Genomic DNA, 16,670 nt, shown 5'->3' with positions numbered 1-16,670 from the left:
AAAATACATATAATTTTTTGGGAATAATCCATATAAACTATGCTATAGACAAAAAATTGTAGGATTACTTACCGAGTGTGCACTGTTTGACTATGCCATTGCTTAAGCTTGTTTTCATTGTGGAGTTTGTCATTGAATGGAACTTGCATGCTTCCTTATAAATTATTTTTTTTGTGAAAAACTTGCTGAACTTTGGAGACATCATTAATATAAATATAATTTTTATGGATGTTAAATATAATAAATGGTTTTTAGTAGGTCCACTGCTCGTTTAAACTCAACGGTTTGTACAATATCCGCTATTGGTCTAGATTCGACCAATCCTGTCGTGACACGAGTCGGCGATGACGTTTTACCGAATTATAGGAGTTTTTTTAGCATGTTTGTACGAATACTGTTGCAATTTTTTCATCGTGATATAGGAATCCAAACTATAGGAACCCATGTTATAGGGGGGTTGACTGTACTTATAATTTTTTCAAACATTTAACTTGAAAATGTAAAATCTACATTTTGATAAACTGATGATTTTAGACAATGAAAAATCATTGGTTTAATGTCCAAATTTGTTATGATTTTTATTATATGAATTATATACAATGTGTTTATTTTAGTTTAAAATTTAACTTTGTTTTAAACACAAAGCTTTACTATTGATAATTTTAATATATAAATTCGTAAACAAATAATGAAATTAAATCAATTGTCTTAAAATATTTTAACAAATATGATTTATAAATTACTTATAAATACAGAAAGAGTTTATTTTAATATCATAGAAATATTAAGAATTTATAACTCATACCATTTTTATCTTCTTCATCAGTTTCTTTCCTTAATTCTAAACGTATTATTTTTTCAGTTGTAGTTTCAACCTGATACAATACAAAATTTTAAAATGATTAATTTGATGTTCAAATAAAATAAATTTTAGTAAAATTAAGTAATTTTATACTTATGTAATAAACTATATTATATTTCAGAATTCAATAATCAATGTAATAATATAAAATACAGGAAATCCTCGTTAATTCAAACTTGGATAGTTCGAAATCCCATTAGTTTGTAACTGCACTGTTTGTTGCAACCAGGGATATAGAGATTTACATGTTAAGGAATTTGGTTAGTTCAAAATATAGCTACTTCAAAATTTGAGGTGAAAATTTGGTCCAAACTGAGATATACATATGTTAATTCAAAGTGTCTCTATAATATAAGAGAACAATAGACCAAAAACAATTCTAATCTGGTCAACATGGCTTTGTTTTTACAGTAACATATTTTTGAGTGTTATCTCACCTGTGGTGAATCTGGCACCACAACCAAAAATTGGCAGTCCTGAAAGAAGCAGAACACCAGCAAAAAGAAGAAATTTGCTGTCAAGGTTGAGATGTAGCCTATTGTTCTTCTTGAAAGGGCTGAGGAGGTCCTTGATCCTGCCTTTGTCTCTGGCCCAGAAGAGGTTGACAAAATTACCTCTGAAACTGAGGATGAAGTAGTGATTAGCCAATGGCAACTTACAAGAAGTGAGTGAGCATTGTGCAGACAGGTGTGCATGGGAGAGGGAGTGGAACATCCAGATGTTGCTCCTTCTGGGGAAGTAGTAAATCCCATATCCCCAATCCTCTGCCTGAAGAAATCCTAACCATGGCTGGGGATGAGGGAGCGAGGGCACCAAGGACAACCAGAAGAGTTGCTCCCCAAAGTGGTGAAGTTGAGATGTCCTGCATGGACCAAGGATGAATGATCACTTCAACCAGTGTAGAGACCTTTCTCTGTTGGAAGGCAAGAAGGGACTGCCACGCTGCAGCTTAAATGCTCAATCAGGAGCAAGGAGATCAAGGACATCTTAGAGGAGCTGGCAGCTCTGCTTGGCAGGACTTATAATTGCTGTCAAAAGACAGTAAAAGTTCTGCCATCTTTTTCAAAAGATGACCATGATTGTGTTAAGACAGGTATGAGATAAGTGCCTTACACATGGAGGTCAGAGCTCTAAATGAGAGGAAGGTGGCTCATCACCAGCAATCAATCCAAAAAAATCCATATAAGTGGAAAAGCACTTCAAACAACCTTTACAGCTCCAGTGGTATGTGTTTCAACCTCATTGAGGTCTTCATCAGGCTACTTTAATTAGGAATCCGGATGCATTTGGAACGGAACGTATACGATTCAAAATTTATAAACAGATTTAAGAATACTCATGGAACATTACACACGCGCTGAAACGACTGTAAAGCACATGTAATATGAAGTTTGCGTAACGGTGGAAGTAGACAAATTATACACACTCATTTATGGGGATGAGTTCCCTCATAACAAAACTTTCACGCGCTAGATATACCGACTGCATCCCTGGAGTTGATGCACGTGCCATGTAATCCTGCCTTGTATATTTCTAGAGTTTCCATCATTCTCAGTTGATCAGCGCGATGTGAGAGCCTGATCATGTGGGCATTTTGTATGTTGGCCGTGATTCCTGGTTCAGTGGCAACTTTTGAGAGGGCAGTGGTGTGTTTTTTATTGTTGATGTCACTTTTATGCTCACACACCCTTTTGTGAAGGGAACATTTGGCTGAGCCACATAAACCAAACTGCTGTTAAATCTATCATCCCAAAGCGGGATAGCATATACCCGCGGTGCGTGTTTTAAGTCAATTGCGTCTTTCCCGTTGCGAAGCAAGTTGTAAGCTGATCTAGGCCTTTTATAAGCTATCCTAGTTTTATTGATGGATGAAATTTCCTTGTATATTGCGTCCAGATGGTCGATTGCGTCCAATGGGAGAGATGCAATCGACTTAAAACACGCACCGGGATTGTAAGATTGGGCTACAAGTAGCAGATTAAGATATCTATAAGGTTCTAGGCTACTAGATTTGGCAACATTTGAGAAATTCTACTTTACTTTTTATAAAAGCTATCTGGCAACCTATGATGTGTTCACTGGACAGTGCTGTTTACCTGTAGTTTATTTATATTATTATTATTATTATAATTCTATAGTGTTATAATATTCTTTATCTTTCAAAAATTGAAAGAAAAGGAATATGGTAACACTATAGAATGATACGAAAATATAAAAACAGAACTACATGAAGCAGCAAATGAAGATCTAAAGAACATGAAAAAACTTTAAAATATTCTGGTGGGACAAAGAGGTAGAAAACATGATACAACAAAAAAGTAACTTACCCAAAATGGATAAACACTGAAAAAGAAGAGGATAGAATAAGATATAAAGAACTTAGAAAATCAGCAAAAAAAATTAATTTGGAAAAGAAAACATTAGATTGGGATAGAAATTATAGAGAAATAGAAACATATATAGGAGGAAGAAAATGCACTGAAATGTGAAATCTGAATTACCCATGGGACTAATTTATAATTTAATTATAAAGTTAAATTTTTAGTGAAAAATATTCTTTAATTTTGGTGAAAAATTTATGGTTTTATAAACGAGGGAAACTGATAAAAAGTCACTTCCTGCAACAGAAGTTGAAACATCCTTTTGTTTTACTCTTATCTACTACAAATCTCAGCACCCTGGGAATTGTTAACCCCTCGATAAATCCCCTTTTCCTCTGTTTACGTGAGAGAATCCCAAAGGCTGATTGGAGAACAGTCGTGAGAAATAGAAAGAATTTTGCACAATTCGGGGAGTACGCCCGAAGATCTCCTAGAAGACAGACATATTCCATATTATCTCCCGAAGGCCAACGCCCATAGTCGTATCCAGCAGATTTTAATAATGAGTTTAAGTTAGAGAGAAATAAGAAGAAAATATATAAATATGTGCCAGGCAAGACCTACCTAGGAAAGACTGAAGTCCCTCATTAAAGATACACGAAGAAGAGAAAAAGTATCCAGAGGTAGTATGATTTACGATAAAAATTGTGAGCTCTCTCTCAATACATTTAGATTAATTATTCCACTTGTATGATTTTTGTTATTTCGTTCATTAAATTTTTTTTTTATAATTGTTAAAGAATGTCTCCTCATAGCTGAATCACCCCGAGAGATGCATTTCTGGATAATCTCTAACACGTGTTAATTCGCGTTTAAAATAACTGATTAACTGGTGTCGGGAATCCTGATGAGGGAACGAGTGATTACGAAATCCTCTAATCCTGCTTTGCATTAACCTTCAACCTGTAAGTCCCTCCACCCTCGATTTCTTTGAAAAGAAAACCATCCCTGTTAGACAAACAGAGGGCTATTCTAAGGAATAGTTGCCGATTAAGTGATACTGAAGTCGAGTTACTCATTATCCCCGGCTAGTCCCTCACAGAAGCATGGAAATTCCTAAAAATTATTAAAAATAAAAGTAATAGTAATAAAGGACAGTTTATCTCAGTTAAACAATGGGAAGAATATTATAAAAATTTATTAACAAAACATATAATTCAATTTATGACAGAAGATATAAACATAGAAAAGAATATATCAATTCATTTAGAGACAAAACAGATTAAACAAGCATGTAAGAAACTGAAGAATAATAGAGCAAGCGATCTGGAAGAATACCGGCAGAATTTATAAAACATTGCAATTTGCAAATGATCAGGTGATAATGGCAGAAGAGGATGATCTGGAATACATGACTAGAAAAATAAGAGAGGAATATTTTAACAGAGGTTTATATATAAACATGAGTAAAACAAAATATTTATGCATAGGAGGAGCTAAAACAGACATGGAACTGGAAGAAGGAGAAAAGATTGAGGGATGTGAACATTACAATTATCTTGGAATACAAATTCATCAAGATGAAAGAGATACATTATAAATGAATACAAGTGTGGTGTGAAGAAGGATGAACAATATAATACAAAGTTGTATAAAAAAAAGTTTTATATTTTTTTTTCACGTGGTCCTACGTACACTCAGTTCTTTAGGATCCCAAACTATGTAGTTCCTATATATACAATACAGTTCGATATATCGTTTGTGTTAAAGGCGGGTGGCATGTGTCCACGACAAACAAAAGGTTTAACTTGAGATATATTCACGTAATACTATAATTAACTTAAACTATCTTAATCTAACTTATATACTAAAGAAAAAGAGTAAAAGAGAAGAAATATGAAGGAATCAGAAAAGTATAAGAAAAAGGTTGGTGGGGTACCCGGGTCTTTCGAAAATCTCCGATCTCCTCGACGTCAGGACTTGTGCTCAATTCGTCTTTTCTCTGTTCTTCTCTGTATCAGATCTGGAAATTCTAAAGTATTCTCAAAGCCCTCAATCTTAGCATCAGTCCAGTTCGTTCGTTTGCCTTCAGATGACCTAAAGTCTGTTCCTTGTTCTACTCGGCAATGACTTCGACCTCTCCTTTATTCGTCTGCTCTCGTCGAACACTATCTCAGGAACGTCCATTTCTCTTTCCCTGACGCCTTTGGGGCTTTTTTGTTTTCCTTTGTTTCCCCCTTTTCGTTCCTGGACAAAGGTTGCCCCCACCCGTAGAGAAAGAATGAATGAGAAAGTTCTAGAAACAGTGGCATGAAAGACAAAGGATTTAGATTAATATAAAACTTATATTTAACCCCTATGTACATAGACATGACATACCGTCACACAAGATAAGAGAGCAGTTAAAAGATTAAATGGAATATAGTGGAGTGAAGAAATAACTAGATCAAGAAAAAAATGGGGCAGAGGCATGGAGAATGACTGGGGAAGAGAAGAGAAAAGTAACAACAGTTGAAATAGTTTCATTGAGAAGATCATGCAGAATCTCAAAAGAGAATCAAAAACCTAATGGGATTGAAGGAGATGTTTTGGAAGAAATAAGGAGAAAACAACTTATTTGGTTTGGACATGTGAAAAAAATGAGTGACAAGAGACTCCCAAAAATATCAATGGAATACAATCCACAAAAAAGAAAAATGAGAGGAAGACCCAGACAAACTTGGTTTGATGGAGTAAAGTGGAGCATGTAGTGAAAAAGGGATTAAAGAGGAATGTATGTATAGAGAGAGATGGAGAGGGTTCCTGTAGATTGGAAGGTGACATCAGATACCACAAACTGAATATAGATAGATAGATTAATTAACAAAAATAGCATTCTGTATATGCAGTCTATTTTGTTTGCTTGATAAATTACATCGATTATATGGCATTTGGCATATTGAACAGACACATGTAAATCTTGAATAATTTGAAAGTTTCAATTATTTCATTCCTTGAATTTCAAACTAATGAGGATTTCCTGTATTATGAATATATGTTAAAAATATACATGACTGCTGTTATACTTATTTATATCAATGAATTTAACCTTTAAATTTTTTAACTTGGGATTAAGTTGATTATAAAGTTAACTCAATATTTTATGTTATGTTATTACCATATTTTATGCCATATAAGACAATTGGGCATATTTAATGCACTCCCATTTCAGCACAGAATATTTAGGTACAAGTATTTAGTATATTTATGCTATTGGCCAAAAATGTTTTTACTTTATTCAGGTTTAGAAAAGTAATATTAGAATACATACTTTTACTTATCATGAAAAAGAGGAGTTTAAATGAAGTCATTTACAATTAAAATTTACCATTAAAATATTCTACATTAATATATGCAAAAGTTGCTTAGCTACAACAGAATAACATAAAAAGCAAGCTATGTGTATTTTACATTGAATATAAAGCAGAAGCATAGCATAAGTCCTTTACAATTACAATATCAGGCAATCATGAATATTGAGTCATGTAATTTGGGAAATTCATTAGCCTATGGAAGACTGCAACTTTGCATATAAAATGCAGGTGACTTTTTGAGCCTTTGTTTTAGACAAAAGTTGTATCTTATTTTCCCATAAAATATGGTACTTTGATCAGTGGAGAAAAACATCTTTCAATAATCTTTGATACAAAGTTCAATGTTAAAAAAACAAAGGTGACTAATTATGGAAATATATTAATATATATCATATAATTCAATGCCTCACTATATAGCGTATGAAACTTTTTACAGAAATTATTTTATTTTAAAGAGTTATAATGAGAATTGATTTACAATGACATAAGAAATGTAGTTATAACATAACAGTAAATTCTAGACTAATTAAAAATTAATAATTTATCTACCTGAACTGATTAATTACAGTTTAAATTACATTAAAAAATTAATTAGCTCAATAACTACAGCTATAATAAATCATTTCGGGGTTGACTGAAACAAAATAGACAAAATTTTTACCAAAAAAAAGTCTTTAATTATACCTCAATCAGATTTTACAAATATACACCAAATACACAAAAAATATAGCCATTATAATGATTTTAACGTTGTATACAAATGCAATCCCACAATATATAACATTAAGAAAAGATGAACCACAAGACCAAAATACTATTCCAGGAGTGTACAATACAAAAAACTAAGCAAAGGAAATAGAAATATCATATATAGGATATAGAGTATAGCAAGAACACTTATGAATAGGATAAAGAACACAAAGATGACATAACATGAAAAGCAATGAACACAGCATTATCAAGATTCTCAACAATGCAAGAGAATGAAATACATTGAAACGAAGCAAATTGTTAAGGAAGTCAGAAATCCTGTATTAGCATATAATATAGAAATGGAAATATACTAACAATCCATAAAGGGTAAATGTCTTAACAAATAAGACCAGGAATCTAGCAAATGCATGAAGGACACTAATAAACTTTCTACAAACCTATAACCAGTGTGAAATATGTTCAATTGCTTAGGCTAATGTTTTCGAATCCCACTGGATCCTTCATCAGGCTATGTTCCATTTGTAACGATCCGTTAGAATGCCAGCTGTCTTTGGAACGAAATTTCAAATATCGTATTTTGAGTTCCATTTGGAATCATGTGCCTTCCAACTCGAAACTCCGGTTGCTACATAACGATCTTCTACTTGTATGTCGGATTATGTATTTCTAGGAATAAATTTGTTTGAGCGTGTCAGAATTCGGAGAAAATGCGTGTACCTATNAAACTAATCAATTCTAGACTAATTCGACTCAACATTTCCAAAATACATATAATTTTTTGGGAATAATCCATATAAACTATGCTATAGACAAAAAATTGTAGGATTACTTACCGAGTGTGCACTGTTTGACTATGCCATTGCTTAAGCTTGTTTTCGTTGTGGAGTTTGTCATTGAATGGAACTTGCATGCTTCCTTATAAATTATTTTTTTTGTGAAAAACTTGCTGAACTTTGGAGACATCATTAATATAAATATAATTTTTATGGATGTTAAATATAATAAATGGTTTTTAGTAGGTCCACTGCTCGTTTAAACTCAACGGTTTGTACAATATCCGCTATTGGTCTAGATTCGACCAATCCTGTCGTGACACGANACAGGGGTCACCAAACTTTTTTAACTGTTGACCCCCAACCACTTTCCAAAACCTCACATTGACCCCCACCGTAAAGTTTTATTATAAGTGTAAGTGTATGAGCAAAATAAAAAAACGTTGTGATCTCTGATATCTGTATAAGCAAAAAATAAAAAAAAAAAAAAAGGTTGTAACCCATTGCCGCATCGACCCCCCAATGATGTTGCATCGACCCCTGGGGGTTGATATAGACCACTTTGGCGACCCCTGGTCTAGCATAAGCACATCTATATACCACAAGGAGTCGGACTTCCCCAACATATATACTGGCGGACTCGTGCAACCCGATCAGATACAAATTGGCGGCATTTAGGGCACTTGTCAAAAGAGCACACACGCACTGCTCTACACAGAGGGCATTGTATAAAGAAATGAGATATCTCCGAAAGGTGGCCAGCCTACATGGCTTCAACAACATAATACAGAGATTGGCAAGACAATACAATGCTGGAATACCATCGTCTGCTGCCACTAATGGGGATAGCATACAACAGGAATGGTGCCTCATACTGGTCACATACAACCCGATCTTGGATTCCGTGTATCGTAGAATCGCGAGACAACAAGGAGTGCGCATAGCATACAGAAGATGCCCGTCTATTTTTTATCTTCTACGCAATGAGAAAGACAAGCTGGATCAAGACAGACTTCCTGGGGTGTATGCAGTGCCTCTCACTGACCATAGATGCACAGAGAATTAGTATACATTGGAGCCATGAAAAGGGGGTTGGAGTAAGATGGAAGGAACACCAAAAGGACATTATACACAACAGATGTACCACCGCTTTATCTGTATATGCATCGGATCCGGAGATATCTGCAGACTTCGCGAGGGCCAAACTCCTTATCACAACGTCATATATGGACCATCTCAGATGGTTAGAACAAATAGAAATATGCAAAGCCTACAACTCATCAACCCCCATTAATTCCAAAGATGAAATCACGTTATCTTTGGCATGACAAGCCCTAATACGGAAAGGAGATTCAAATTAAAACGGCATCAGTACTTATAATAAGTTAAAAATAGATACACGCATTTTCTCCGAATTCTGACACGCTCAAACAAATTTATTCCTAGAAATACATAATCCGACATACAAGTAGAAGATCGTTATGTAGCAACCGGAGTTTCGAGTTGGAAGGCACATGATTCCAAATGGAACTCAAAATACGATATTTGAAATTTCGTTCCAAAGACAGCTGGCATTCTAACGGATCGTTACAAATGGAACATAGCCTGATGAAGGATCCAGTGGGATTCGAAAACATTAGCCTAAGTAATTGAACATATTTCATGCTGTTTATAGGTTTGTAGAAAGTTTATTATTGTATTCTTCCGGTGTGTTGATTATTTATTTATGCATGAAGGACACTATATAAGTAAACAACAGTAGCATAATTTTACAAGTAGTTAATGTTTACCTATATTTAAAAATATCTAAAGTAAATTTTTAAACATGTTCTTATGGAGATGTGCAAACAATTTGCACAATAATTTTAATATCCTAAGTACACACTAACTAGTTTAAAAACATGTATTTATTTCAATTTTGAATTTTAAACTTGTTACTAAATTCATTTGATAATTATTAAGCATTATAATTTTATAATAGCAAACAAATCTAAGGATAATACTTTAAAAAAGTTGAAAGTATTTTTTCACAGAAAACAAATTNTTAGTAGGGTATGTCATGAAAACTCGCACTAAAAAGGGATTTTTCGAAATTCCCCCGCAGGGGGAGAGGGAAAGCATTAAGGCTTAACCTGAAGAATTTTAGATGCAATTTTTTTGTTTTTAATTATGTTTAGTCTTCATTGAGTACTTAGTGGTATTAAATTGATAACATTTCAGACATTGTTATAAATATTTTAATATATTTTGATTTTTTAACCAAATGTTCAAACCGTTTTAAATTAGAATTTCTTTTTGCACATTGATTCGATAATACAATGATTGTAAACGATCCAGAAAATTTATCAAATTAGAAACAGTTCATTTGATTCTCAGCAATTCTCATCATTCTCAGCAGTAGGTGTTAAATAACAATTACTATCGTTATTGAAATACTGAATATAAATGGGGTTTGCTTGCAAAATCCGCGCGAGTGAAGCCGCGGGTAACAGCTAGTATTACAAATATTTTTAAAGGATGCTACAATAAATTATTAATGTAATGATTTTATTTAGTTATTTAGGATAATCAAATTAAGAAATAATAATCATCATCATTTTTCTTCTCACATGGTAAAATGTATATATATTAATATATAGGGTGGGAAAGAAAAGGTCACTTAACACCCCTGCTACAGAATATAGAATGTATCCAAAGTTAATTTTCTCATGTCAGGAACAGATTGATATTGTTACATGCATAGCTGCCATTAAGACAGTAGCCATGTGTGTAACAAACATCAATCTGTTTCCATCTAACTTTGGGTACATTCTATATTCTGTAGCAGGAGTGTTAAGTGACTTTCTATTCTACTGTGTGTGTGTGTGTGTGTAAATATTATAAAAAATATTTTTATAAGAGTTTTTTCTAAATTACAGTTTTCTTTTAAAGCTTCAAGACATAATTGCAAATGAGTTGGAAGGAAATGAACATATAACTATTTTGAATTGGTTAAATACTTATGAGTAAGCATCAAGAATTTTGTATTTTTTTTTTAATAGAAATGCAAATTATTATATTTATGTACAGTTAAAACTTTTTTAAAAATTTGTCATAAAATTCTTTAATAATGTTCTATGTAAACTGATTATCAAAACAATCACAATAAGAATTTTATTTCTTGTTTTGAGTATAATTATCTACTTTTAGAACTTGTATTTAATATTTTTTTATTTTTATTAATGTTTTAAAATACCCATTTAATCTTAATTTTGTAAACTTTAGTTATCGTGCTCAAATTTTTTCAGGTTATTTTATAAAAGTTTTGTTTTTATATTTATTTAAACTTAATATTAGAACTTCATAACTTTTAACTTAATAAAGAAATAAAATGCAATGATATCTTATTTATTTCTTTACTAAAAACAGATTTGGTTTTGACTGGTCCATTATAAAGTATATTAGAATAAAATAAAATTTATAACTTTTGAAACTATTTAAAATTTAGATAAACTAAAATTATAATTTGATACTAATCAGTAAAGATCACATAATATAATACTGTAGATGATAAAATACTAAGATATATAAATTTTGTAGAATATTTATATTTATTCCCATTTATTCTCAAATAAGCTACTGAAGCAATTTGACAAACTATTTGAGTTATCTTTTAAGAGAAATCACTAATTAACTTTTGAAAATATTCAAATTTTAAAAAATACTTTGAAAGAATTAACTTGAAATTGTTTAAAGCAGCAGTACCCAGGGCACTGCAGCTTCCTCACAGGGGCACCATGAAATAATATAAAATTTTTATAATGTTAGAATTTAATGTACTTGTTAGAATTTGATATAGGGTGCCTTAGGAAAATCTGCGTTTAGCAAGTGTACCTAGAATCAAAAAAGTTTGGGACCACTGGTTTAAAGAATAATGACAAATGCAGCAATATTTAGAAAAAAATTTTAAAAACTTTTTATGTAAAATAAGTTTTTTTATTTTTTCAATATTTATTTAAAAAAAAAATGAAAAAATAAAAGTAATTCTACTTTGATCACATTAAACCCTTTATTATTGCACAGGAAGGAACTTCTCTAAAATAACTTACAAAGTTGATAACAACAAACTCACAAAAATTCAAAACATGCAAATAAATATTAATTGTGCTAAGATGTAAAGTGAAGTTTAAATACAATATTGTACATGTGTTATATTTTTAAGATTTTACTAAACTGTTACAGTGCTATCAGTTGCTAACATGCAGAAAGGAAGAAAACCTAACTAAAAGGAAAATATTAAAATTAAAAACAGGATAACAGCAATTTGCTGTTACCTCTTTCTCGATAATTTTCTCAATATATTCTAAAGTTCGAAGCTTAGTTTCACCAGTTTTTTCATCAATATATTGTTCGGTCTTGCGTGTTACTTTTTCATCAATAACATGTTCTCTCTCCACAATAGAAGTATCACCAATATGTGAAGTTATCACTAGTCGAGGAAAGTCATTGGAACACGGTTTCAAAATAAGTTCTCTTCCCAAATTCTATGATAATTAAGATTCCCATTATATTAATATCATATGCAATGATTCATTTAAATATTTTACATTAAAGCACTGTGTATATATAAAGTTTAATCTTCAATATTAAAAAAAAAAAATAGTAATACAAAATAGTAATACATCTAAAATATATATTAAAAATCACAAGTAATTGAAAGTATACTTAGTAAATTTCTCATTAACAACATGCCAACAGTCAGTTAAAATAAAAATTTTACCATAAAAGTAAGTAAACCCCAGAGTAATAGCAAAATTGAGAATCCAACTGTTTTATTGAAGTTATCAAACTAAAAAAAATCTGAGAAACTAGGAAAAAACCATGAAAAAGCATTTACTAATCTGATCAGAAAAGCATTAAGAAAAGATGTAAAGGAATTATGGAATTATGCCAAATTATTGGAAAAATTATATTAAAGAAAGAACTTTAGATCACTGGAATATCTACAGATTTTATGGGAAGTATCAGAAACAGATTAGGAATGAATCTCCATCTTTCTTATTAATAAACTCCTGCAAATGACCAAGTATTAAGAAGATGAATATAAGAAATGGATCTCTCGCTTCATACTGGGTGTTTTTTTGCAACAACAATTTTTTTTAATCTTTACTTCTTTTATTTTTATAATGCATCATAAAAAAAGTGTTACCATTTTTCATTTAAAAAGTGTTTAAAAACAAAGCTTTATCAATAGTTTATTCAATCCTTTCAATTATGTGTAGAATACTACACGACTATCAAATGCAAAATATTGCACTCTTAGAACCTATAATTGGTGTGATATAAAAAAACAAAAAGTAAAGATTACCACAAACAGTTTTCAAACTGCTGTGAGTTCTTCTTCAGGTGTGAAACAGAATAACTGATGGGACAGAGCAAACCGTTATGGAAATTTGAGAAATATTAGAAGGTGTTACATGAGACACATGTGTGTTCATAGTGTTCAGGTCAGGTTTGTTCGAACAGAAGTTCCTGATGCATGCACAATGTCATTTTACAATGCAAAGAATAACATGCATGCTGGTTCTAAATCAGTTACAATTAGGGACTAGGGACTTGCATAGGAGTAACATAAGTCACCCTAAATTAAGAAAGAACAGGTACAGATGACTTAGCTCTATTGGATATTGGAGACGTGTATGATTGTACATGCAAAAAAAAAAAAAAATCGACAGATTGCGTGCCACATGTTGGCGTAAACAGACTAACATGGCAGAATTGCAGATGAGTTTCAGTGAGTGTGAGTTCTTTCACTGTTAAAATAGTGTAAATTTGTAAAAATATTTGCAAAAAATTTGTTTCATCATAATTTCACAATTTCTACGAAATTCCCGGACAAAATTAATAGTTCACCCAGACAGGGAATCAATTCCCGGACTGTCCGGGTGAAAACTGGACAGGTGGTAACACTGTGTTCGTCTGGTTGACATATCGTAACCTTAAAGTTCGAAGTCCATCAACGCCACCAATCCAGGCATTGAGGCGGTCTTCCATCAGGCGAAGCTCATACATGCTATGTCACACGCTGAACACCTTAAGTGGCTAGAGACCATTCACATTTATAAATCAACCCTCAATGACAACTGCATCAATTTTAAGGATGAGTTGGTTCTGTTGCTGGCCTGGTAGGCATTGATGGACTGAACTTTAAGGTCATGATATGTGAACCAGATAAACACGCATGTGTCTCATGTAACACCTTCTAACATTTCTCGAATTTTCATAATAGTTCACTCTGTCCCATCAGTTATTCTGTTTCACACCTGAAAAAGAACTCACAGCAGTTCAAAAACGTTTGTGGTGATCTTTATCTTTTGTTTTTTTTTTATATCACACCAGTTATAGGTTCTAAGAGTGCAGTATTTAACACATCCTGGTGTTTTGTGATGTAGTTTATTCAAATGCAAAATGACAGCAAAACAAAATGGTGATGCTTTTATAACATCCTGTATATGGGATGTTTTTCAATAACAAATTTTCTATATATCAATTCCTTCAATTTTATAGATATAAAGATAAAAATTAACATATAATTTTTATCCTCTGTGTTTTTTTATGTTTATTTTAATGTTAATTTTTATCTCAATTTATCTTTTTAGATTATTAATACAGGTATCCCTCATATAAAATGATAGTTACGTTCCAAAAAAGTGTCATGTACCTGAATCCATGTTATACAAAAAAAGGACTAATGAAAAACATAGTATATTTTGCTAACTTCTGGAACATAACCCTATTCTTTTTTGTTACTAAACAAAATATATTTATTAAAGCAATCGATAATAAATTAACAATCACAATTAAAAGTACCATATCACACATTAATATTAATTTTAATTAAACGAGGGAATTTTCTTTTTACAAAGTAGCATCATCATCTCAGCTTTTTTGTTGATCTCGATCAAAAGTATCAAGCAACATTTTCATAAATTTTTTATGATAAAAATAAAAATAAAACATTTTATGAATGACAAAATAAAAACATGTTATTAATTGAAAATTTGTTCTAGTGGGTCATGTGACTTTTTTCCAAAATTTGTGTTTACCGATTGAATACTGGATTGTTTGAGTATCAACATATTGCCATATTTCATTCATTTTAAAATGATTGCTTATCTACAGTTAAAAAAAGTTTATTTAAATATTCTTAGATAAGTGTTATTAAAGTTTATTAAATACAAATATTAATCTATAAAAACAAAAAACATTGGGTCATAAAGGCTAAAATCTGAAAACAATGACAATAGCATCCAGTTGATAGGAAGGCTAGGGCAATGTAGAAAAGATTCTACCATCAGTTTTCATGTTTTCAGTTGTTTTGTGCCTTTCATCAGGTTTACTTTAGTAAATCTGATGAAAGGCAGAAAACAAATTGAAAATTTCAATATTCTAAAATCCATGGGCAAATTTGAGATGACACTGTTCTTAAAAAAATATTGAATAACAAAGTTTACACTTAAAAATTGAAATTTTGTATAGAGGATTTCCCAAACCATATTAGAGCAAGACTGTGTTGTAGAAGTATTGTGTTGTAAGAGGGATACCTGTATTTATTTTCTGTTACACAATAATCAAATGTGGTGTAAGGCTGTGTGATCAATAATTAATTTTATAGATAATACATAATATCTATGTAGTTAATTAGCCATGTTATAGCACAGAAGATAATTTGGTCTTATCATTTGATTATTAGTATAATTAAGGTTGGTTGTCTATATGTATTTTGTTCTACAGTTTAATTATTCTGTTGCTGTTAGTGTACTACTGTGACAATGTCAGTAGAGTGCAAATAAGATTTGTTTGCTGATTACATCTTTAAAAATTTTGAAATTTTAAAATATAATGATTTTACCAAAAAGATTCAATGATAAGTCTCAAAGTAAAGACAATTCTCATAGTTGAGAACATTAACAAAATGTCATACAGCTTACATATTTATTTTTAGTTTTATAAAGCCAGTAAAGCAGTTGGACTCAAAATTTTAGCACCAATATGGAAATAACAAAAAAAATACTGCAAATTCAATTAAGATAAATTTGTATCAATTTAAGTGCAATTTTATATATTGCCATAAGGTTAAGAGAATTAAAGTAATATTAAAAAAACGATAAAATAATAACAATCTGTGGAAAATATATCTATGGAGTTTTAAAAATTTAAATATATATGTACTGTATATTTAAATTTTTAAGCCAATTTTTTCATCAAAAGAAAAACTAAATTTTTTCTGTTCAGTGTGTCTTATGAAATACAAATATTTGGTATAAACATTTAAATAAATGAAAGTTAGAAACAATCCTAATGTAAATGTATAACTTTATATTCAATATAATTACTTGGTTTCATAAATGCTGATAATCAGAATTTTCATATTTTGAGTGGTTCAATACATACAGTCGACCCCCCTATAATTACGGTCCCTATAATTACGATTCCTATAAAACTACGAAAAAATATATGTATTTTGGAAATGTTGAGTCGGATTAGTGTAGAATCGATTAATTTTATGGAAGAAAACCTTTCAATCAGCCGTAGTCCGTAAACTTGACACGTGTCGGGCTGTGATTGGAACGACTTGTAAGAAATCGGATTCCTAATAAATTGGAAC

At 31.3% G+C, this 16,670-nt stretch overlaps 1 protein-coding gene across 1 annotated transcript in view; it reads right to left on the bottom strand.

The window, feature by feature from the left end:
- Positions 1–835: 835 nt before the first annotated feature.
- The window catches only part of LOC111632489 (protein lap4-like), a 164,105-nt gene continuing 148,270 nt past the window's right edge, over positions 836–16,670 (bottom strand). The window contains exon 25 of the mRNA XM_023376911.1: positions 836–875. Within this exon, the coding sequence (XP_023232679.1) occupies positions 851–875 (25 nt within the window). The 3' untranslated portion in view covers positions 836–850. The remainder of the gene's footprint in view (positions 876–16,670) is intronic.

This window comes from Centruroides sculpturatus, unplaced genomic scaffold (assembly GCF_000671375.1).
Source record: "Centruroides sculpturatus isolate CEXI.00-Female unplaced genomic scaffold, Cexi_2.0 scaffold635, whole genome shotgun sequence".
In the NCBI taxonomy this organism is placed as follows: domain Eukaryota; kingdom Metazoa; phylum Arthropoda; class Arachnida; order Scorpiones; family Buthidae; genus Centruroides; species Centruroides sculpturatus.
This window is presented reverse-complemented; position numbering and strand designations above follow the sequence as displayed.